The following is a 26,032-nucleotide window of genomic DNA, read 5'->3' as shown; positions in this document are numbered from 1 at the left end:
CTTGGGAAGGAAGGAGAGAGGCCAATAGAGAATAAGAACAGTTGTGATAAGATGCACTGATAACTGCTGTATGGGTCTTCTGGGATGCTGGGCTAAGTTAAACAACCGTGTAAGGAGGAGTGGTCAATAAATGGTATCTTCACAACTGAGACTGCAGGAGTGATAATGATCACTGTGATGGCAATCAGTGTGTTATCCAAGAGAGTGACTGAAAAGGAATTGAAGACACTACCAATTATGAGCATTCGTTGCTCTTCTGTTCAATTCAGATGGGCGTTTAAGAGCATTTCCACAAATAAGTTGCTTTGGGGGGAGTGGGAAACAAAGGTCACAAGGGAGTTCAGATCTGGGTTCCTGCACCTCAGTGTCACATGCTTGTTGCTGTGGGTGGGATATCAACAGCAGAGAGGATGTCTGTGCCAGCCAGGGACCAGCAAATAGGCTCAGGATGACCAGATGCCAGTAGTAAACATAAAAGCTGCGTGAAGTGGGACTCTTCGTGCCTACAGGGCACAGGGAGGGGACAAGGAGTAAGCACAGGTCAGATGTGACATGTTCTATATAATCTAACGTTTGTAATCTTTGGGTAATGGAAGACTTTACAAACAGGAGTGAGAACATTGACATAGCTCCCAACTGCATAAACATATAACCTGGAAGAAGTAAATGGCTACAGCTTTTAGAGAAAGAAAATAAAACTAGTTCGCAATACGAGATGAGAGTACATTTGTTACATAATTTTGACTCTTAAATTTAGAGTCTTGCTCAGTTAACAAATTTGAGGTCTAAGTGAATGGTGGTGCTGTAAAGTAAGGTATCTGAAATCAGAATTGCTTTCCTTGACCAAGCCAGGAAACGTGAACTATCTGAACACAACTCTCAAGGGGACTATGCTGTGTTATTATTTCTCCATTCTGAAGTGTGATAGGATCTAATAAATGCTGAGTGAATTTGTCAAAAGATTCAAAACAAAACTCAGACATCTGACCTTTTCCTACTAAAAGTCTCTGCCTGAGACGTGTGACACCATGCACATGTGGACCACCTGTCATTTTCCCCAGGATGTTTCTCTGCTCATGAAACTTAGTCGTCATAGTTCATATGACTTTAAGATCAGGCTAGCCTTCCTCATATGATGGTTATATAACTTGGAGCACATTCATCTGTTTCTTTAGGCACCGATCCCTACGAAATGAAGATTAAAGATAACTCACCAAGCACTGAGCACCAAGTGGTTTGGACATGAGTGAACCATTTTCTCCAAAGGTTCATCTTTCAAGGTCTTAGTCTGGGTGTGACAGTGCTGAGAGGTGACTGAACCTTTCAAAGATAGAGCCTGACTGGAGATAATTAAGTCACTGAAGCCCTTGCCCTTGACAGAAATTAATGTAGTCCTCACATGGAGAGGAGCTAGTTCCCAGAGGACTGTAGAGGAATCTAGCTAGAATTTTCCCTTCCTTCATCCTGTGTTTAGTTCTTTTTCTGTCCTTGATGAAACAGAGGCCTGTAGGCACCAGAATTGGGAACTTGGTAAACCTCTTTACTTCATAGAGTACCAATCCCTGGTTATTTTGCTGTAACAACAGAATTGGATGTAAGCAAACAAAAACTCTTAGAAGTCTCCCCGTGAGAATAGTGCTGCTGTCATTACCTAGTACTGATGAAGAACCTTAGCCAAGAAAGTGACAGCTTGGATCTGCCCATCCCCAAGCCCAAGTCTTCAATGTTATTCCTACTGCTTATCAGCAATGACATCTCCCTCAATGATTGATTAAAAATACACTAGTGAAAATAATCTGTGGAAAAATACCTTAATGGGGCTTGCACTGAGTTGGTGGAGTTTTCCAAATATGCACAAGGACCTTGGTTTGTCCCCATCATCATATAAATTGAGTATGGTGGGACATATCAGTGTCAGAAATTCAAAGTCATCCTTGGCTACACAGTGAGTTTGAGTCCAGCCTGGCATATTTGAAGCCCTATCTCAAAGACACAAACAAAAACTTTTAAAAGTGTCTTGCTATAGTGGGTACCCAACAAGTGTTAGCTTTTGTTATTGATTATTTTATTATTATGCTTTCCTAGGCAGTTACATGTTTATTCGATAGAGGAGCCACTGTATCTGAAAGGGGATTCAATTATTTCCTTTGGACACATCTAACTGGGAACATTCCCTATCCATTAATGCAGACTTCATTCTGTCCCTGTGACTCTGATAATTATTTCTAGTCCAACTGTGGAATGAGATGAAACCAGCCCTGCTTCCTTATAACAACTCTGCTATGTTTAAAGATGAGTGTCTGTGGCAACCATTCTTCTCCACTCTAGATCACCTTAGCCATTTATTCTCTAGCACTATCTCCAGACATGCTGCTTAAGTCCACCTTGTTAAAGACCTCTTTGCACTTAAGCATTCAGAGAAAGCAAAATTCTGTCATTCACACATGACCTACTGGCATCTATAGAATAGGGCATTCAAAGAAGTAAACACAGGACAGCCCTGCCACTGTCTGATCACATCCCCAGGTGCTGTAGTTTTTCTTGTGTGGAGGAGCTGTCTGTAGAGTGAATGAATTCACAGTGAATACCAAGCTCACTCTTGACTTAAATTCTCAATTTTGTGCAGCTTCTGCTTCCAGACTTCTGAGCATGGTCTAGGCACTAAGACTCTACAGGAGCCTCTGCCAACTTCACTTCTTGAGAACTGGCCAGCATTCCAGCATCTTTAGCTCTCTTGCTATGCTAATTTTATAATTTCACATATTGGCTCTCCTTCCCCACATCATGTCATCTTTTCCTCTATTCCATCAATATACTCATCTGAGTATTTAAATGGGATATATTAAACACATAGACATTAAAATATTCATAAGAGCTTATGGCTTAAAGTATTTTAATTAATTATGAATCAATTACATTTTCTCAGTAGTGCCTTTCATTATTGTCACTAGAATACCTATTTGTTCATTCAATAATTACCGAAATATAACATCATTTTCTTCCTATATATTATGGAAAGTGGATGTATTAAAACAAAGCTTTAAATTTTTATGAGCATTTTAGTGGGATTGATTCTAAAACAAAACAGAGAAGAATAAAATTAATGTAACCTTGAAACAGGCTCAAACCCTATGGAGGTGACCTTTCCGTCTCCAAAGAAATTAACTGAAGAGGTTAGACAATTTCAAGGCATGTTGTACATCACAACTGAGAGAATCATAAGTAGGCTTTTCATCAAGTGCTGAGCAATTTCAGTCATCCAATTTTGTGTATCGGGGTTTCAAACAAGGGCTATGAAATTCATGAATAAAACATTTACCACTTGTGAGAGCCAAAGGGCTTATAATAAAGCAAGTGTGTTGTTAAATAAAAGATTTCAGTAAAAGTGGAAGAAAGTTTCTTAATCTGAAGTTAGGCTTCCTTTGTGAGTTGCAGATTTTAGATGTTACCCCAAAAAAACTGAAAGGGTAAAGAGTGAAAAACAACTGAAGGACCACTGACCTGAACATTCAGAAGAACAAAGTCATTTGTAAAAATGCATCTGGTAAATTTCAGCTTGAGATTGGGATAGAATTTCCAACATTTTTTTTAAAAACAAGGGTTTTTCTTTTTCTATGGGGTGTGTGTAAAGCAACATTCTTAGCATTATTATAAAATCAAAATACCAATCAACTCTGAAAAATGTTGAAGATGCTCTAAATTCTACAGTATCACATATCTGGAAGTTTAGTTCTTTATGTTAAACATTTCCATTATTACATACATTTGCTTTTGCTTGCACTAAATCCTAAAATCATATGTGTACCAAGAAATGTTTTAAAATAAATTTCTTTACGATTTTTATCAGTAAAATCCTAATTTATATACCCAGAGTGACCTAGGTTTCTCAAGCAAAAAGGATTTGGGAAAGTTTAACTGGCCTGACCAGTAGCACTTTGGTGACAAAAATGAAGAGATAGGAAGTCAAAGGCTCAGATCCTGACTATCACATCACAGTTCTGCAATGCTCTATGCCCACAGGCATTTGTGTGTGGTGCTCAGACATACAAAGTAAGAACCAATTGTGTGCAAAGAGCCACAGTAAAGCTACAGTGTTACAAAACGGTAGTGCCTTGGCTTTCAAATGATGATGTTGCTTGGGCTGGAGAGATGGCTCAGCAGTTAAGAATACTGACTGTTCTTCCAGATTCAATTGCCATCATCGACACTGAGGCACATAACTGTCTGCAACTCCAGTTCCAGTTACAGGCTTTCTAGTCCCCACAGGTACTGCATACATATGGTGCACAGACATACATGCAAGTAGAACTCCCATACACATAAAAAATAAATAAAAGTTAAAACTTTTTAAAGAAAAAGGCTTGCATTATGTGAAGAATAAATCTACCAAGTAGTTAAAGAACAATTAATAATATGAAAGATAATTGGAGTATATTAAAGAAATAGGTTAATATCCCTGGGTAATAGGTCTTAATTTTTATAATTGTTCTGATAGATTCCAGGTAACTCTAGGTCCACTATCCCTATGCTGAGTTTTTTGGAAGTCTGTTATTAAACTTGCAATTTTTTAGATTAATAATAGATTCCTAAACAAAAGCTCAAGATTTGAGAAATGACATCTAATGTGATCACGGAAAACTGATATGGTTTATCTCTCTTCTCTTTCTCTCTGCCGCTCATCCAGCCTGAAGTTCTGGATCAAATACAGAATTTGAGGGAGCTATGGATGGATAACAATGCATTGCAAGTGCTGCCTGGGGTACGTAAGCTTTGCCATGAGTGTGCTCTGACTTGCTGCAGGTTGGTTATGTTTTTAATCATTAAGCCCGCATCTCCATTTTCAGTGCTTGGGAAGCAAATTAATACTTTTCAGGGCTTCAGTCACCAAGTGCTTCTCATGAGTTTGTTTTTAATGTTCTATGTCTTTTGTGAGTTGCAAAAAGAGAAAAGTTAAGTTTCCCTTGATGTCCCTCATTCTACTCACTGGATTTTAAAAGCTGCTAAGTTCATAGTTGAATTTTTAATACACATTGTTGTACAAAAGCAACCTTATTCTCTCAGGTAACTGTACAGCTGTCTTCCCTCTTGCTGTTAGAGCTCTTCCACAAAGTGAATGGCTTTCCCTGTTTGCTTCTTATCTAGTAGAACCCACTTACACCTTTGAAAATTACAAGGATCACACAGCTTCCAACACAAGCTGAGTCAGGTTTTCTTTCTATGAAGGGATGGTTTCATCATGGAGCAGGTTCACCTGTTGGCTTCTGCAGGTAGACTGCTGGTGAAGTTTCCATCTCCTGAGAGAATGACTGCCAACAGCAGCCTTGCTGTTCCTGGCCATGCACTGGGAAGAGTGTGTGCTCACACATGCAACAGACCAATCCCTTACTACCTGCCTTTCCTGGCCACCTCAACACACATGTCACAGGACTAAGGATCCAGGCAGGTGGAGAGAATCATTTTTCAGCCAAGACAGAGGTTTTAATATGTCCTCAAAGCAAATTTTACTCTTCTTCATGATTTTCTTTAAATTATTTTAAAGTTAATGTGCATATAACATTTGTTCTCTGTGAACAAACATGAGGCCATAGAAAAGGGGATATCTTGTAATAGATTAAGGAAAAAAAACATTTTTTTAAATTTTGAAAACGCTACATCCATAGCATCACAGACACAAACCAGAAAGTCTGTGCTTACTGATTCATACAAACTGTTTGCTAATATAATCAGAAACTGTGCCAGTGTCAGAGCCACAGAGATCTTACAGTCAATTCCCTCAACTACATTGTTTTGGAGACTCACATAATAGTGATTCCAGAAATGAAAATGTATGAATTTAGGTGGTAAGTTATTTTTACTTATTTATTTTGTGGTTTTTTTTTTTTGAGACAAAGGCTTCTCTGTGTAGCCCTGGCTCTTCTGGAACTAGTTCTGAAGACAAGGCTAGCCTCGAACTCAGAGAATCACCTGCCTCTGCCTCCCAAGTACTGAGATGAAAGGTGTGCACTGCCATGCCCAGCTTATAGCAGTTTTTAATAGTCTATTGTTCTAATATTTCATTGCTAGCTGTTGCTGTTTACTTGATAAATTTTATCATAGGTAAATATATAGAGAGAGCCACAGTCTGTATAGGACTGAATCATAAGCACAGTTTCAGACTTCCACAGGATTTCTTAGAAATTATCCCTGTGATTGAAAGGAGGCCAGTATATGTACAGTCCTGGAGAATGTAGATAAAACACCTCTTAATTCCTGAGCAGATATGGAAAAGTCAGAATGTTACCTAGATGCAAGTTTACACCAGCTTCTTGATATTCATTCACTCAAAGCCACTTACTTTGCATATACTGTTCGAGGTACTGCCTAGCTGGTTTATAAAAATTCACTCTGTATCCTCAAAGAAACCCTATGAGTATGTTCTGTGCAGCCCAAGGTCACAGAGCCAGTAAGTCCTGGGACTGTAAGTCAAAGCGGCTGCTCTTGTACAGCAATGTCTGACCTCATACTGTGTGTGTCAATGCATTCTCTGAAACCTGTAGAAGGTACGAGTGAGAATTGGAGTCAATGCACTTTCTACAGTGGTTACATTTGCAGAATCTGAAGGTGTAAATGAGTAAGTGGTGAGACAAAAAACTCTTGTCCAACCTGTCTCTTTTGAAACTTTTGCATCTAATCCACTAGATTGCAGCTGTGGTCCGTGGCTAATTTTATTTAGTATGCCTTAATTTGACACTTTGCTATGCCCTGTGTGTGAATACCCCACTCCTCCCAGCTTAAGTGACCCAGCCTGCTATCCAGTTCTACGTGACCTTGGCTACCTGCTCATTTCCAGTGCAGTCTGCAGTCCTATCTATCAGTCAGTCTCAAAGGTGAATAACCCTTAGTATTTACTCCGAAAAGGTATGGGGAAAAAAGCAAATCCACTGTTTCCCTTGCTTTTGCATTCTAACACATTAATTTAATATACTTTTAGAAGCCTAGACTCTTGTATTTTTACTCATTTTTTATAACTCAGAGAGGCAAATAGAATAACCAAGTATTTCGTCTTCTACAAAGCTCCATCTTACAACTCCCAATCTAAAGTTCATACACCAAACTCTGACCAAGTAGTGCATGAATTTATGTTGTTTCTGAATATTCTGACATCTTCCTCATCTTGTGATTTCTGTCACTCACCTATGGATCCGTGTGCACCTAGAGTGGTGCTGGGCAAGTCGACCTTCCCAACGACTGGAGACCTTTGCTGCAGGGTAGGGTGCCTGTAGAAGGTTTGAAAGACTCAACAATAAACACCCAAGTGTTGTTTGTCTTCCACAGAATGTTTTGAAACTGCACGAAAGATGCTGGTCAGTACAGGAGATAGCAAGGCAGCATTGAGAGCAGCTTCAAGAATGAAAGCCTTCTCCTGATTAAAGGATAGAGGAGGGAACAATGCAAAAGCACACGGAGTCCTTTACTCCTAGAAAAGAGAGGACTACTATGACTCATACTTCCTTGGGGTGGGACATGAATAGCAAAGTGGCAGTTTTTTATAAAGTGATGTTCTTCTGAGCTGGGGAAATGCCACCTAATGCCTTCTTTTTCTCCATTCTGGAGGGCCAGCTCCTCTAATGTCTGCTTCTACACAACTTCACAGGGACTTTTAGGGACATCCTAAAGATGGAGGATGCAGCTCTGAGTTAATGAGGGGTTGAGAGACAGGAAGATCTTTAGTCCAATCCAAGCAGATTCAATTTCAGTTCCAGCCCTTATTCTCAGAGCAACCTGGGAATGGCACACAGAAAGCATGTGCTAATGTGTCCTCAGGAATGAAGAACTTTCTCTGTTTGGCAGCTTCTGGAAACACTGCATGCAGCTCCTCTGGCCTCTTCAGATCCCCTTTTCTGAATTTGACCTCCTCACTCAAGGTCAAAACCCCATTCTGGATAATGTTCCTTCAACAATCCACAAATGCAGGACACAAAGACCCAGCCCCTCAGCCTCTGCTCAGACACCTGTGGGGTTGGGGAGCTCAGCTACAGAATTTTTTGGGAAGCTTTGTTGGGCACTTCCTCACAGGTCAACTTCCTCAGATGTCCAGGTCAGCTTCCTTCCTTCCCTGTCCCTCCTGTCCTCTTTCCTTGATTCTAAGAGGACTCTGTGCTGAACTTGTCATTGTCTTTGCTTCCTAGGGAACTTCATTCACAATCTTAAGCTCCAAGCATGAGTGCCTGCTAGAAGCAGCTGTGAAGATCGGATCTGAGGGGGTCTGCTTTTCTAACAGGCCAGGGGGAGAGGAAAGTGGGGCACTGTAGCTGGTGTGCATGGCAGATTGGGTCACAAGAATATAGAATATTAAATAATATATATATATATATATATATATATATATATATATATATATATATATAACTATCGCAAACAATAATAGGTCCAGCCTATATTGTGTGCTCCCAGGGTCCGTGGAAGAGTCTAACAACCAGCTGAGGATTCTAATCTGAGGGATATTCAATGAATCTAAGCACACTGAGTTCTTTAGTCCATTCACTTTATTCTTCTCAGTCAATTCTATCTACACAACTTCTTTTCTGCTCTCTTACTTAGCTCCTCTCAGTCCCTCCTGCTCTCAGTCCCTTCTTCGGTTCTCTCATCATTCTACCTAGTTCTTTCCATCTCCATCCTTATCTTTGTTCTCAGTCAATTCTTTTCTTGCTGTTCTCTCATATCTATCTAGGTCTTTTCTATCTTTTTTCCTTCTTTTTTCTCCAAGCATATATATATATATATATATATATATATATATATATATATATATATATATATATCTCCATTCATTAACAACTTGTTAGTAAAAACTACAAAGTAAACTCTCAGGGACAAGTAGTCTGATAAGAGTCACACTTGGCAAAGACTTGGTCAGCTTAATTGGTGATTGACAACAGCTGCAGGTTGTAAAAAGTTCTGGCTATCTCTTAAAGGGATAGTTACAAAGGTTACAAGGAGAGAAATTAAACCAATGAGAGATTTAAGGAAAAGGCAAAGAATATGTGTACTATTTTATATAATTAATAATATCCAGATATGATTAGTCAGTTAACAGCATTTTTCTGTTAATCACCTGAATCTCAGGACCTGTATATAATTAGTCTATTGAGCCTAAAATCTTGCATTAAGAACTGGTGTATAAATTAATACAAAGTGTTAATTGTTATTTGAATCAGAGTGGGGAGGTGCTGGTGGAAGAAGCTTAGGGCAACACAGGTGCTATTGATCTCTTGAAGGACTAAGATATACCAAGGCCAGACACCTGCACTATCACTTCTGGTTCACTATAATTCTTCTGAAGAGTGTTGATCTAACAAGGCCAGACACCTGCAATTCTGCTCTGTGAAAGTTCTGCGAAGACACTTTGTCTGGTCAATATTTACCTTGTCAGTGACTAAGGCTGGAGAACAAGACCTCTAAGTGTCTACAGTCCATATGGAACAATAGACCTAGTATGAAGCATATATTAGTATGTTTATATTCATAAAAATTGTACAGTTAAATAAGAAACGATCGTCTAGACTATCCACAATTATGTGTGCCCATAAGACTGAGATGCAATCGTGAGATTACGTGTACACATAACATGGAGATGCACGGTAAATGGGGAGAATCATAGCTGTTATTGCACAAGAAGTTTACAACAAGAGACAGCCAGTTCATTCAAAAGGCAGTAATTCCGTAACATTTTGCATGATGGTTTCCTCTAACAGAACCCTTAGTTCTGATAGGTTGACCTTCTGAACACTAGTTGTCACTGCTGTATACTCTCATGGACTTTTGCTACCAGTGGCTCTCAATATAAAACCTTTAGCTCAGTGCCAAGTGTTTGTCTATTAATTAATTTTACTGGTTTATTTAGACTCTGCCAAATAAGTAAGACAAATGGTAAGGTGTTCCTAGGTGGATCAAATGAGTGAAGTGCTGAGCAACCAAAGTATGAGGCACTTGTCTGCAAACATCCTGAAACAAAGCAAGATGAAGGCTTTTACCTAGCTGTTTTCTGTTGTCCACCTACAAGTTTAGTGACCACTGGTAGGAGCTGACCCTCCCACCCTATGCAGTCAGTCAGAAACCCTTGATTTGACTTCACATCTTCCTTGAGCTCATCTCTCTTCCTCCTTGAGTCCACTGCCTTAGGTACCTGGCTACTACACAGACAAAAGACTCTGTCCAGTAGTCAGTAGTCCTTTGGTGTCTAGAAGATTCTTCCAATATCCTGCAACCACAGGACAAGATCCACAGATGCTGAAGTCTCTTATAAGAAGTGGTTTAATGCTTGCCTATAACCATGTGGACCTTCCAAATGTCTTAAAGCTTTCTGTATTATGGATAACAGCCACTATAATGCAAATGCTAACTTGAGCTCCTCCACCACACTCAGCAGCTTTGCATATTTTTGATGCATGATTGTTGTGGATGCCTCAAGCCCACAGTTCAGCACCTCTACTGAACTTCCTTGATTCTAATCATGAATCTGCCATTTTGAAAGTTCCCTGGTGTTATTTTTTTCTGAGCACAGATCTTATCAAGTCATTCGCTGTCTTACAAACCTTTTAATAGTTCCGCTTGCCTGCAAGTTAGAGTTTTCATGCCTTCACAACATGGGGTTCCTTTTTACAGCAGTCCTCTTCCTGAAAACCTGAGCTCAGCAAACTTCAGTCACTCTGTTATTAAATCTCTCAACATGTCATACGTTTTCAAGCTTCTCTGTGAATGTGAGGGCTATTCTGTCTTGCAGGTTCTCTCTTTTGCTTTCTTTGTGTGCTAGTATGAGTGTGTATATACATATGGTACACACATGTAGAGTCCTGAGATCAATATTAGGTGCCCTCCTTAATCAGTCTCCATCTTATCTTTTGAGACAGCATCTCTTGCTATACCTGGAGCTCACTGATTCAGCCAGACTGGCTCTCTGTCTAATGAGCTTGTCTCTGCCTCCTTAGTCCTAGGATTGCAAGCGTATACCACCATGCCAGGCTTTCTGCATGGGTGCCAGGGATTGGACTGGGTCCTCAGGCTTCTGCAGCAGGCACTTTACTTACTGAACCATCTTGATTCCTTTGGGTTTCCTCTTTCTTGACAAATGACAACTGCTGGACAGTCTTGGTCCTTCCCCCTTTCTTCTGTAGTATTTCCCACATGAATTTTCATGCACATATCAAGAGTATTTTTATTGTTTCTTTGGATGTTGCCTTCACTAATGTAAACTCCCTAAAGATAAAAAACTCATTTTGACTATCATAGTGTTGAGCAGCTATGATCACAGCCCTAGGAAGGAGGAAGAAGAAATGTTCTGAGCTGAAGACATGCCTGCACTTCACAATAATTTGTTTCAAATTTTTAAAATGTCTTGTCTTCATCCAGACAAGTTTCTTCCCAGATACATCTGCCTGGCTCATGATGTTGTCTTAATACATAGCACAGATAGTAGCATATAACAGGGAGTCTCAGAAAGGGCTGGTGAATGAGCAGAATGTTGAACCTCTAATGCAGGGGTCTCTGTAACCACCATGGCCAACAGAGCAATGATCTTGGAGAGGCAAGAAAGAAGTTTGGTTCAACATAACTAAGTAGTCAATGTTGGTTCGAACTTCAGTTCAAATGAACTGAGTAGTTCATTTTAGGCATATTTAAACACAGCACAACTTGGTGAAAACTTTCCTGGTTAACTCAATTCCATACACACAATAAAGAATACATAAATCTCTTTGAGGAACAAAGTAAGATAGATAAAGATCAGACATGATTATATCAAAACTCTTTGTAAAGTACATGTGACACCTTCCATAAAGATGGGTTCTGTAGATTGACTGAGAAAAACGAGCTTATGATAAAGGTCTGGGGATGACTTCTGGGTGGATGACAGGTTATGTATTCCTCTCTTTGAAGGAACAATCTGTATGTTTAACTTCCAGGTTCCCCTAGTCCTTATCTGTGAGTACAAAGACCTCCTTGTCTCCCACATTCTAATTAGCAGAATCAATCCCAAATTATAATTTTAAATCTTTCTGAGACATCTAAACCTTAAGGATACTATGCAATGTTCAGTTCTCCATTGGAAAATTTCAGAACTGTTGTGTTCTGACTGCTTCATTGACTCAGAATTTATCTATAACCACTGCAGTAAGATATAATTCATAAGCATTTACAAATCAATGGATTTTTTTAGCAGATTCACAATGTTCTATAAACATCATCACAACCTAACTTTAGAACATTTCCATCACCCTTAAAAGCAATCCTAAATCTCTGGCAATCTTCTCTACTTCCTGTCTATAAATTTACCCGTTCTGGACATTGCATATGAGTGTAATCCTACATGTGTGGTCTTTTGTGACTTGCACCTTTCAGAGTTCAGCTATTTTGTAGCATATTTCAACACTTCATTCACTGCCAAATAATATCCATTATGCGGGCAGGCCACTTTTGCTTACCCATGCAATCATTGAGGCCGGTTTAGGCTGCTGCCACTTGACTGCTGTGAATAATGCATCTGTGACCATTTGTGTGCACTTGTGTTTTTAATTGTGCAGAATAGGCCTAGGGGTGTATAGGTCATGTAGGGATTCTGTGTTTCGAAATGGATACACCAGTGTGCTTTCCAATCAGTGTACATTTGATCAATGCTTCCATATCCTCCTTATTGTCATGGTGGCTTTAAAATTAATTCACAACATCACGGTTTTTACAGCTTCAAGTGCCTTGTGAAATTTCCCCAACTAACCCTGAGTTTATGCACTGTCTTCAAGTCTATAGGGAAGTTAAAGATGTTGGTATACCTGGATATGTCAAAAAACAGGATAGAAACGGTTGACATGGATATTTCTGGATGTGAAGCCCTTGAGGACCTCTTACTATCATCCAATATGTTGCAACAGCTGCCTGACTCAATAGGTGAGGATGTAACATTTTGTCATGAGTAATTATGTCAAGTGTGCAGTTTCTTTCTTGGCAGTATAACCTGTTTATGCATGTAGGTAATATACTACTAGCCTGACATTAATGAATTAGCAAATTCACCATGCAAGATCATTGTATATTACGAATAGCTTAAAATGAACTGTTAACTTTAACATCAAATTCAACTCTCCAGTGAAATGTTCCTATTAAATAGATGTATCTTAAAATTGTCAAATCTCCTAAATTTCAATGTTGTCATGAAAAGTGTTTAGATTTAGAGTTATTTGGTGATGGTGGATGCATTGTAACATTGATATAACAGGTAAAAAAAACACAAAAATGTGTAAATGTAAAATAGATTCTTAGTTCCATTATTTTTTAAAAGATATATTGTCCTTAATATGTTATAAGATGCTTACCAGAAAAAAATTGTGAGTAGGTATAGCATGCACCAGATCTTTTTAATTTATATATTTTATAGATAAAGTTATAAAAAGATTGAACAGTGAGTAGTCCTTTTATATTTTTCCTGTTTATGAGATATCTTGGCTAGGAGAAAAATCATGAGTTCACTTAACTTTGAAATGGGGATTTCAACCTGTTTGGAATAGATGTGTCATATATTCAGCAACTTGCTAATGCTCCTAAGAGTTGTCACAGACCAAGTAGCCCAACTGATGGGGAACGCTGGTTTTAACAAAATCACACAAGCTTTTCTCATAAATTTGCTGACTTTTTATTTACAGAATCACATATATCAAACAGTGTTTCTCCAACCACCAGGCAAAACTGAAAGCTTCACTAGACCTCTCACATTTCCCAGCTGCATCTCAGAGAACATACGGGGCTCTGATCTGAACATTAGTCACCTTAAATGAAACTTATGAGCAGATGAGTGTGGGAAGAACTGGTATGTGTGTTGCAACGTTGAGGAGGCTTGTTAGCTACAAAGAGCCTCATCTGATCAGGACAACAGAGTGGTAGTATTCGACTCTACATGCTCAGCACCACCCCAAACAACTGAAAATGCATAGGCAAAATGCATTGATTCAGAGAACATAGTTTTGCCCATAGCTGCCTTCTCAGTGCTGAGACTGTGTCTGGCCTATGCTGTGCCCTCCTTAGTAAAGGATGTTTACTCATGCTAAGAATGGCTATTTACTTGACAAATAAAGAACTCCACAAGTATGCAGGAAAATGGAGTTAAATAAGCATGCTAAAAATGAAAATGCATCCACTTCAATAGAGATAAAATTTATAACTTGTAAAGTACCAGAGGGAGGGAAATAGAAAAAAATCCATACAGAAGATAAAAGAAGTTAAAGTAATCATAGAATATAAAACAATGAAATTATGTGTCATAAATCACAGAAAAATAACAAATATAGTTAAATAAGCCTGTTTTATTTAAAAGAACCAATTATTTCCAAAAACAAGGCATTCTTGGTTTGGCAGGATTATTTGTTAATTTATCTTCCTTTAAAAAGCAGCTCGCAGCCAGGCTATGGTGGCACACGCCTTTAATCCCAGCACTCCGGAGACAGAGTCAGGTGGATCTCTGTGAGTTGGAGGCCAGCCTGGGCTAAAGAGTGAGTTCCAGGACAGGCACAAAGCTACATTGAGAAACCCTGTCTCGAAAAACCAAAAAAAAAAAAAAAAAAAAAAAAGCAGCTTGCAGAGTTATCCTCACTTGGAGTAAGGCATCCTGTTAGAGTGATACAGAACACTGAGTGGAGCGTGTAGCAGCATAAGAAGAAAGACAAAAGATGTGTCTTATTGCTCTAACACCTTCCTTCAGGACCTAAGAACTCTCCCAGGAAGAAGTGACTTGGGGACACTAGTTACTCACTGAACTGCCCTTTATGTCTCGCTGAAACTTCAGGGGAAGTTATATCTGACCGTTTGCCCAGGGCCTGGTTATAGACAGACAGGCCCTTCCTCAGGCCTTCCTCTGTTGGCCAACAGACATAAGAGTTTGGTTCTGGGCCCCAGAAAAACCACAGACACTAACTGGATGAGAAATGGCACCTCATCTTTCTTATTGGAACGTGGATTATCTATTGGGTAACCAGGAATTTTTAAAATAAGACAAGAATTTCCATAGAATTAATAAAATACAACTAGAACAAAATTTCTGCCCTGTCACACCAGTCCTGCAGCTGAGAGTCGGTTGACAGAGAGGCAAACTCAGCAACCACTCTGTGTTTGGTCCCTCCCTGCACTGTCTCCAAGAAGAGTGAAAGGCCTCTTCCTCCTTCAGGTGGTTCTAATAAAAAGCTTCTTTGGATAGAGGAGGATGCATAATGTTTTACTTTTCAAACTATGATCACTTAGTAATTGGGGCAGAGGCTCCACAGTCAAGTTACCTGAGTTTGAGTTGCTTGCCTGCTGTGTGATCTTCTACAAGTTGCATGATGTCTCTGTGCTCCAATTGTTCATCAATGTGAGGGAGTAGCATTACTTCTAGCTCATGTTCAGGGGCTCATTAGTTAATCCAAGGTGCCAAGTGTTCAGTCAGTGGCAGCTCCTACGAGAACTAAGACGTGGGAGACAGAGACATTTGCTTTCATAGAACTATTACAATGGGTACAAATGCCAGACAAACATTGTCTACTTTAATAAAAAGCTATTTTAATGTATGGAGCATTCATATTAACTATGTATCTATACAAGAATATCTACCATGACAATTACAGTCCTCCTCATCCTTCAATGCCAGGGGTGTATAAAAAGATAGAGAATGTAGAGAGGGAAACACAAGGGAAGGAGAGGAAGACAGGAGCCTGCATAAAGTTGGTGCTCAGCCCACAATCAGAGACCTACTGAGGCTCTACGTCAGTCTAGACTAGATCCTTGGGTAATGTGTGAGCAGCAAAGTGGCCTGGTCTTGGTAAGTTCCTGTAAATCCACAGACTCAGGCTAAGCAGAAAGGTCTGCTTGCTTCTGCTATAAAGATTCATGTGAGAGCCACACCTCCAATCTGCACAGAAACACTTGCCTGAGTCCAAACCTACCTTGTTTTCCTTTACATTGCTTCACACCAGAGGCCTCAGGTCTTCTGGATAAGCTCGTGGTGAGCTGGTGTCTGCTCAGCCACCTGTCATCCATGCCTCAGTTTCTTGTGACCCAGCACAGTGGTGAAGAGACTCAAGCCTCCCACAGTTCCACTGGTGGGCTAGAGCATAGCAGTCTGATGGGGGCTTCAAGCTACAAAAACATTCTAATGTAACTCATGGCCCCACTCATAACATAAACAAGCTCTGGTGTCCTTTTACATCCCAGAGCTGATGTTTCAAAACATACTCTAGGGAAGCTAAAATGGTTCCGGTACCTTTTGAACAGAGATGAATGGTGCAAAATATGTTCAGACCAGTATGATGAATATGCACCAAAGGAATGTCCTGCTTCCCACATGCTATTGTTTTCAAGCTGATGAATTATTCTCCCATGTTGCAGGTATTTTGTTACAGCAGTCTGACAGCAGGGTTAGTTCTCTTCACCTGCTTCTGAAGAAAACATAACTATATTGAAATCCTAAGTCAACCACAACTTCAGACTTCATATGACTTCCTCTGGCTTTTAAAAAATTATCAGAATACTAAAATAGGTGGGCGTGATTTGACCCCATATCCACAAGGTGTGAATGTTGAAGGATGCTCCACACCTAAGTGGGTGTGGACAAGGACACACACACACACACACACACACACACACACACACACACACACATTTCAGGATAATTTCAGAGGATCACGTTTTTCATATAACTATATCAAAAAGTCCTAGAAAAATTTTGTTAAGGAAAATGGTTTAGTTTTCCTTAACTTGACATCCCCAAAAGACATTTGATCATGAAATTAACATTTTCCTGACAAATTTTCTACAGGACACAGTAATCTACAGCATATATACATAGTTCCCATATAAAACAAATGCTAACCTTTATACTAATACTTTGTCCTTGGGTTTGGCTATTGAAGCCACACTGATTTACAAGCTGTTTGGTGGTTGGGTAAGAGGAGTGATTATGCCAAAGGCAGCTGTTCTCCCATTGCTGTGCAGTGATTGCACATTAAGGTAATGGAAGGAGGGCAAGACGTAAAAAGTGTGGAGGGGGCATAGATCAGACAGTGGAAAATAAGTGGTTGTGGGGTGTGGAGATGGCTCAGTGGTTAAGGCACTTGCCAGGCAAGTGAGAACTAGACTTTAGATCCCAAACACCCAGATAAAGTATAGCCTACCTGTAATCCAGCCTCAGAAGGTAGAGGCAGGATCCTAGAGCAAGCCTGCAAGGCAGGTAAGTAAAATCAGCCAGCTCTCAGTAAGATAGAAATAGCTGGCCTCAGCAAAGGAAGAGTGTGTAAGAGCAATCCTAGAAGACTCCAGATGCATCCATCTGTCCACACACATTCAAGCACATATACACAACAGCACATACACATTTAAAAGATAGTTTTAACATTAATCCCTGGCTAGCTCAATGTGAGGTATTACAAATCAAACTAGTTTTGAGTCTAACACTGATAAAGTCCACCATTTCTGAAATCTCAGCACACGACTCATGTGTGGTCATTTTCCACAACTGTAATCATAAATTTTTTGTTGTAGGACTTTCCTTCCCTCATTTTGACTGTTACACTCTTGTTGTTTTGAACTGTTTCCAGTCTTTATCATAAGAAAATGAGTTATCTGTGCTTGGGAATTAATTCAATATTAAATCTCAGCTGACTCAAAATGTTTCTACTGGTCCATTTGCTGGAAAACAGGAAAAGGAGATGTGGGTGAATCTCTTGACAAGTGTGTGGACCCCAAGTTGGTTTACTTAACTGCTCTGATGCTATTTACTCCCATTGACATTTGAATTTTTACAACAAAAACTCAAAACTAGTCTGTGCCTGTTTGTGTGTTATACATGCAGAACATAGCCAACTGAAACAACATGCATTCAACATGAGTGAGCCCTATGATTTCTTTCAATGACATTTCCTGCTCTGGTGTATTAATAAAACTTCTTCTCTGTTTCAGGACTGCTGAAAAAGCTAACAACTCTAAAAGTAGATGACAATCAACTCACTATGCTACCCAATACAATCGGAAAGTAAGTTCCCACACTAGTCTATTGGGCTGTGTTCGACCAGAAATTAAAGGTTATGCTGTATTTTCTATCAAAACATTGCTGCAAATTCTTCCTTTGAACTGCATTTCATTCAGTTAACACTTGTATACATCATAAAAACTTTACATCTGAACACTGAACCCACTGAAGCTATAAAACACAGTGAGAAATAGTCAACCATGAACCTTTCTCAAGCAAAGTAATTGCCAGACCTGCAATTACACTGTTAATGGTATTTTTCAGAGAGTATCAATCTGATATAGTTTACTGAGTAGCAACTATAAATTAACTTAAATATTTCCCATAAAAAGGGAATCAAGTTTTTAAGTCTTTGTGATATATATATATATACATATTGAAATTACACTCTAATAATTTTGTACATATAGAAGCTTGACTTTTTTTAGACAATGAAGTGAAAAACAAAGCCACCATTAAAAAAAAAACTGGAAGATAAAATCCCAACATTGCCTTAAAAGGATAAAACATGCTGCACAATTTTTACTAATTGATTAGAACTTAAACAGCATTTAGTTTACAATTCCTTGTGGACTGTTAATGTTCTGTGTTTCACTGAAGTGACTTTGTTGATGATGTATGAAATGAGGTGTCAGAACAAGCCATCTTCAGGCTGAAATCAGCCTTCCTGTAAGGCCATTCCATCAGATTCCAGCTGCCTTGTCCCATTATAAAAGGTTATACAAGTCCTTTCTCTTGGCAGAGTTCAGTATACACAGGAGAAAAAGATTCAGCTTTTAAAAATAGCTGAGTTTATTACAATTAAGGCTAACTGCCTGTTAAACTCTTCGATTTAACATAGGGTCTAGCCTCAGAGCCACCACCACTACAGGCTAGATGGTGAACTTGTCCCTGCCTTCTCCTCTCACCCCATCTGTCCACTGCCAAGTGGAAAAACAGCCACTGGACTGAAAAGTTCCACTTCTAAAGAGTAGAGCAATTCAACAAATTTAAATTTCCAATTCTATTTTGGAGAACAGTAGAAGTGTCAACCATTAACATTATAATATCCAGACTGTCCAGTATGTTTCTGTCCTCAGTTACTTCCATTTTCTCCAACAGAGAAAACATAGTTCTTTGGGGTTGCACAAAAGCAATTTTGTTATTATTATTATTATTAGTATTATTATTATTATTATTTGTTATTATTGTTATCAAAATCCTCTTCCCAATTATCTTCTCAGGCACTAATCTTTCTCAATGGGTCAAACTCAGGGGAACTGAATTCAAATTCATTAATCTCTAAAAGACTGTGATTGGTATTTTGCCTCTTAGTTTGTATTTCCTATACAAACTAATGTCTTGATTCTTTGAAGACAAAATTAAGAGGTTGGATGAGCCAAACATGGGCACAGGAAAGCTGCTTTCTCAGCAGGGAGAAACCCTTGGCTTTGGTCTCCCTGAGAAGCAGCTCCTGTCCATGGGTGTGGTTTTCGGCCTCTATTGGCCTCTTTTCCCCTTAGGTGACAAACCAAATTCTGAAGTCTAGTTTAATCCCAGACATACACTGGACTAGTTCCTGTGCTGAGCTAGCGGTCCACATCCTGAGTGCAGGATTTGTTTCATGCTGGTAGGTGCAGGACTGCTTAACCTATACCTCTCTGCTTCCTTCCCAGAAGACAAGTAGTATTGCACAAACTATACTAGAGTCTGCCTTTGAGCTTAGTCATAATCAGCATTTATTCAAGTCCCTTGACTTACAAATGTGGAAAAACATGAACTGGTCAAATAGTGACTCAATACAGACATTTGCACTACTATGTTCAAAAGGACCAAACCCATGATCACCAGTCAGCTATCAGCTTTCAGTCACTTGGTAGGTAGTAAATAGAGCAATACAATTACCAACAAGGTAGAGCCGTTGAGTCTTCATGGTGAAACTGCTGATTAGTATGAAATGCTCAGATGCCACAAAGGCAAAAGAAACACTTGTTTTGGGTGAAAGAAGCAATACCTAAGAGTTGGATGGGGCAGGTGCCTCCTTAAAGGAAACCTGGTACTTGACTATAGCCAACATTGTCCTTGATCACCATGAACTGTATAGACATAGGGATCCACTCTCAGGCTATTGTAACTAGTTGGACAGTCACTTTTAGGCCCCATTTAGGTATCACCTCGCATGGGACTCACAAGACAATGGCCAGCAGCAAAATGAACCATGAAGTAGTCTAATCCATGGACAAAGAGTAAAGGGAATTCAAGGTGGCCATGATAGAGAAATGTTTTCTGAAGAGTACCTGAAGTAAAGGTTCACAGCTAATTAGGAAAGCTGAGTACCTAGAAGGTCACAGGCTCAGCCTTCTACTGTATGTCTCCAGTGCCACTTCCAGGCTTTCCTGGCACATTGCACTCTCCCTACTGCACACCCCAGGAACCCAGAGAAACACCATCACCCACCACCACCCATTATAATCCTAGACTCTCTTTCTGGTGTCAAAGTAGGTAGTATGTTCAGTATCCACTTGTGTTGCCAGCATTCCACTGATTATAAGAAAATCAACTTAAAGGAGGAAGTTTGTTTTGGCTCATGGCATCAGTGGGTTCAGTGCATGGTCATTTGATTCTGTTGCTCTGCTACCTGTGATACATCAGAACACCGTGACTAGGAGAAAAGCAAAGCTGCTTAACTCACAGTAGCTCAGAAGCAGAATGAGAGGGAGGGAATATGCCACAGGTGGACCCACCTTTTAAAGCTTCTACCACCTCAGTAGCCCATTAGGCTATGGATCCATCCATGCATAAATCCATTTACAGTGTTAGAACCCTCATGATCCAGCTGCTTCCCAGAGCTCTGCCACTAATACACTGGACAAGAAACACAGCCTCCAACACTTAGAGAAACACTTCACATCCAAACGTAATGCCAACTTCATGCCTCCCTAGGATGCAATCCTGTAGGCTTTGCCCCCAACTTCCTGAAAATCTATAGTCAGTTAGTGGTTGCTGGTGGAGGGAGAGATAGTATCTTCAGTGGTGCAGCTTCTAACAAGTTGTCCATACTTCTGTAGTGACTGCTCATCCAGGCTTCTGTAGGCATCTCTAATTAAACCCCGTGGTTCACAAAGAGAAAAAGAGAGACAGAAAGAATGAAAAAGTTCAGGCTTTGTTGCTACACAGACTTTTGTATCAATTACTGAAGAAACTACCAACTACTGTATGAAATTAAGAACTCTCTTGATAAAATACATAAACACAGTTTGCACTGGCCTAATTATTATGCCTGACATACATTAGTCCCGTCATTCATTCATCCATCTTGTTTCCAGGCTTCCCTTTTTCCAGATTTTTCCAATGAGATAAACTTTGTCCTGACTCCTTGGTCCTGTCTCACTTGTTACCTGGAATATCTCTTCTACTCTTCCTAAGACTGACTACTTGCATCTTTTAAGTCCATGCTTTTAAACTGCAACAAGTGTCACAGGCACCTGGTAATCTTGTTTAATACACAAGCTCTGGTCTAATAGGAATAATACCTGAGAACTTGGAATTCCACACCATTCTCAGATGTCCAAGTGATATCACAACTTCTGATTCACAGACAGCCCTGAGTATCAGGGCTCTAGATCTGAGTTAAAACACCACCCGCATGTGATTCTTTTATGCTCCCTACCAAAATGCCCACCAGAAAATGTTCTCTCTCCCTGTGGTTGCCTTCACGGAAGTGCTTCCAAGCTTGGCTTTTTACATCTCACTTCACACAGGTTATAACTGCTTATTTTATAGATTATCTAACTTTTTAATTCCAACTCATAAATTATATAACAAATCTCAATTAAAGTAGTTTTTAATCCCAGCTCTAAAATTGTATAAAGCTTTTAAAAAATATGGCACATAATTTGCTCTTGGTAAGCGTTTCTCTGGAGTTCTCTATGGGTCTATACTTATTGTTAAGAGGTTGAGAGTATCAAGCTGAAAGGATGGGTAATGGATGTGTCTTTCTATTTAGAACTCTAATGTTCTGACTTTTTGCTAATTGGCTTGACTCAAAATGAAAATACAAAGTGAAAAATGGGAAAATTATACAAGTAAAATGGGTGCCAGGTTATTACACACTTAATTTTCTTTTTGCTAAAATTGGTAGCTCTCTTAAAAGTGTGAAAGATACTTTTTAAAGATAAATGGGATCACTTAATTCAAAAGTTGATGGCTGGCTTACAGGGTTATAGGTCAAAAATTCTATCACAATAACTCATTTTTCTGAGATTTTTAGTGTTATCATGTTTCTTTGATTTCTTTGTTTCCTCTTCTTCAGGAAAGATATAAGGAAAGTGTTAGTAGATTGGACTAACTCTTCTAAAAACTAACTTGAAAATCAGTAGTGAATATAAAGGAAATAAAACAACATTTCATTTAGGTTTTTGGTTTTAGTTATGTTGAGGGTGTTTGTTTTATTTGGTTTGGTTCAGAAAAAAATGCTTACTTTGCATGTAAGTGTAATTAAGGGCTGGAGAAATGGTCCAGTCAGTAAAGTGACTGTCACCCATGCCACCCAAGCAGGAAGACCTGTCCTCATCATCCACAAGAAAAACGCTCTGTTTTCACTTGGGAATGCAGTGATGATGTGTCTCTTCAACTGCATGGAACAATAGCCCCGCTGATGTGGCTGAAACAACAGACATGCGTTTTGATGGTTCTAGAGTTTACACCCAGAAAGGCAGCCTTTATCAGTGTTCTTTTCTAGGCCTGCTAGCAGCTGCCATGCTATTGTGGTCATGTGACTTCTCCTTTACACAAGAGAGGAAGTGTGAAGATGCTCTCTCATCAGTCTTATGGCTGTATCCAGTTCCATAACCTCCCAAAAGTTCCATGTCTCAATTCCATGACATTGGGTGGGACAGGACATCAGCGTATGAGTTTTGGAAGAAAATAACTATTCAATCTATAACAATCACATTTGAAACCTTTAAAGTGTACTGTTAATAAATGAGATATATAGTATTTCCAGGCTTTTGTGTATACATGTATGTATGTGTGTGAAAGTTTGTGAGGGGGTATATGTTCGTATGTGTACCTGCATGTGGAAGCCACAAAATGACCTCAGGTGTTGTACTTAGGCACCCTGTCTGTCGTCTGTCTGTTTACTTTTGTAACACAGAGTCTTTCTTTGGCATGGAGTTTACTGAATAGAATGAACTGGCTGGCTAAAAAACCCTAGGATCCTTCTGTCTTATGACTCTACTGCTGAGATTCTAGCCACCACGCCCCGCTCTTTCATATGAGTGTTGGAGATCCACATTCAGGTCCTCATATTTGAGCAGCAAGCACTTCACCCACTTTATCCCATCTCCTCAGTCATCCAGGCTTTTATAGAGTCCTCAGTAATAAACCATTCAGAGTCATGGAGCAACCAAGAGTTATTTGATTTCAAGGACATGAGTTCTACCGCTGTGTGAACATCATAGAGGCACTTCCTTCCACAAGTGAAACAGTGAAATTTAGAAGAAGTTGAAAGAATACTTTCCAAAAAACTGATAAAAAGCATAGCCTGGTAAACACTTCACACAGTAGGCTGTTTACTGTCCTTCTCAAGGGTGTCTGCTGCACAGCCTTGCATTGGTTGCCTTCTGTGTGACTAGCAGCACAACTGGTCTGCCTACACCATCACCACCACACACCCAAGTGCAAAGCCATACTATGCGTTAGGGTGTCACCAAGCAACCAGGGTTCTGCTTTTTTTGTTGTTTATTTGCTTTGTTGTTTCACTTGTTTTGTGTGCTAAGGACCAGTCACATGGCTTCACACATGTCAGGCAAGAGCTCTGCAATGGAGCCACTCTCCCACATTTGCAGTAAAAATCCTTCAGACCCGTTATCATCTTTCGGAACAACTGTCTTAAATGCCATTTGCCACTCACTGAAAGATGGCTACACAGTGCACTGCTATATCTGATTACGGGTCAAAAGCATTAAAGAAATTTGAAACACACAAATTAAACGTATTGCTCCAATGATAGATGCCCTCACATTCACTCATTCACAGTGATGAGGAAGAACACAAAAGTAATCATATGGAATTCACTGGTGATTTTATAATGCATAAAATTTAAAGTACAAAGGCTGTCACAATACCTGTATGGAACCATTCTTCCCCACAGCCCCCACCAGGCCATCATCCAACAGCTGTTGTTTGTGGGCTGTGGCTAAACTGAAATTGCTCTTACTCCCACATGCATGAAATATTTCTGCAGTGTTGACTGGTCAAACAATGCTTTAGTATCTTCATTTGGAGCATGTAGAATTTAAAATAAAATCTGTCAATAAGCAGAGCTATTTTCTCCATTCTCTACTCCCCCTCCCTCCCTCCCTCCCTCTCTCTCTCTCTTTTCCTCCCTCCCTCCCTCTCTCTCCCTCTTTCCCTCCCTCTCTCCCTCTCTCTCCTCTGTCTCCCCCTCTCTCCCACCCTCCCTCCCTCCCTCTCTCCCTCTTTCCCTCTCTCCCTCTCTCTCCTTCTCTCTCTCCCGCTCTCTCTCCCACCCTCACTCACTCACTCCCTCTCCCTCCCTCCCTCTTTCCAAAATATCTTCAGATATACAAAATTCTACAGAGACATACCTAGTTCCTGTGCCTCCCACAAACTGCTAATCAATTGCTGGTAATTTATGGACAACTTTATTTCATGACATAACCAAGTTTAACTAAGTCAATTTCCCTTAACAATATCTTCATGTTCAGAAGGAGATTGCTGAGGCGTTGATTCCTCAGGATGCTATCTACCTCCTGCTATGTAGTCTTAATGGAGTCTGACCTCTACACCAGGGGTTAATGTACACTTAACCCTTATTGAACTTGTATAGATTGGGTGTTGCCCATTTTACAGCTGAGGGGGGTTATAGTACATACAGTTCACTCAGCTTTCAAGGGCCATATTACTTCTGTTACGAGTTAAAGATTAAGATGAATTAACATGAAGCCCAAAGCCATTTGCTTCTGTTTACTAGTAACTGCATTCATTGTAGCTTCATGAGGCATAAATACTGTTCAAGTAGATTATAGATTATCTATGTGACATGTTCATATTCCTGCCTTCACTCATTCTGTGACTGAAGACCAGGAATACAGGATTATCTTTCCAGCCAGGAATCTCCTGAAGACCAAACTAAACTAGAGAAAAGCATAGAATACCTCTTCAGAAATGGAGTGGAGGCATTTCCTGCTGTTCCTGTCACTGATGCTGACAGAGCTGGGACCCACGCATGACTCCAGCTGCTATTGGCATGCCTGTCATGTGTGTTTTACATCTTGCTCTTGAAATAGTTGCAAGAGCTTTATTTTGCACCTTCCTGGCCCCACAGCGCTTGTGTCTGCCAGGAGCTGGTTACAGGTGCAGTGTGGTCCCATCCCTCATCACAGCATCAGAATCAGCATCTTAGCAGGTTGGCTTGGGGATACACATGATACTGAAATTGAGGAAGCACTAGTGAAAAATACCTTATGCTTCTGTTGTTTTCACTTTTAACCTTTGAAGTTATAAACTTCTATATAAATACTATTTTGCCTGTTCTTTTCTTTTTCTTTTTTATTTATTCTTCTCCCATGTATTACACCCTGACTAGTTTTTCCTCCTCCCCCTCCTCTCAATCTATTCCCTCACCTCCCTTCTCCCCCAAAACCACTCTTCCTCTGTTTCCCTTCAGAAAAAAGCAGGCCTCCCAGGGATATCAATGAATCATGGCATATCAAGTTACAATAAGACTAGGCACATCCCTCACATTAAGACTGGACAAGGCAACCCAGTAGAAAGAAAAGGGTCCAAAAGCAGGCAAAAGAGTCACAGACAGCCCCACTTCTATGTAGCATGAATCTTAAAAGTTCTTATTAATGAAAATAAAACCTAAGGCCAGTTATTTTGGTGAATGCTGGAAGATCAGAGAAGCAGAACAAGCCACAGCTACCTCACCTCACCAGTTCCTCAGCTGATCCTGTTTGCTCAGACTGGAAGCCTCTGTGTCCTCATCCGAATGGGTCTCAGCTGAAC

At 39.8% G+C, this 26,032-nt stretch overlaps 1 protein-coding gene across 2 annotated transcripts in view; it reads left to right on the top strand.

Moving 5' to 3' along the window:
• The window catches only part of Lrrc7 (leucine rich repeat containing 7), a 364,429-nt gene that overhangs the window by 225,380 nt on the left and 113,017 nt on the right, over positions 1-26,032 (top strand). For both annotated transcript variants that reach the window (XM_059266515.1, XM_059266514.1), the window contains exons 8-10: positions 4,685-4,759; positions 12,774-12,918; positions 17,950-18,022. In XM_059266515.1, coding sequence (XP_059122498.1) covers positions 4,685-4,759; positions 12,774-12,918; positions 17,950-18,022 — 293 coding nt within the window. The remainder of the gene's footprint in view (positions 1-4,684; positions 4,760-12,773; positions 12,919-17,949; positions 18,023-26,032) is intronic.

Source organism: Peromyscus eremicus, chromosome 6 (assembly GCF_949786415.1).
Source record: "Peromyscus eremicus chromosome 6, PerEre_H2_v1, whole genome shotgun sequence".
NCBI lineage: Eukaryota > Metazoa > Chordata > Mammalia > Rodentia > Cricetidae > Peromyscus > Peromyscus eremicus.
This window is presented reverse-complemented; position numbering and strand designations above follow the sequence as displayed.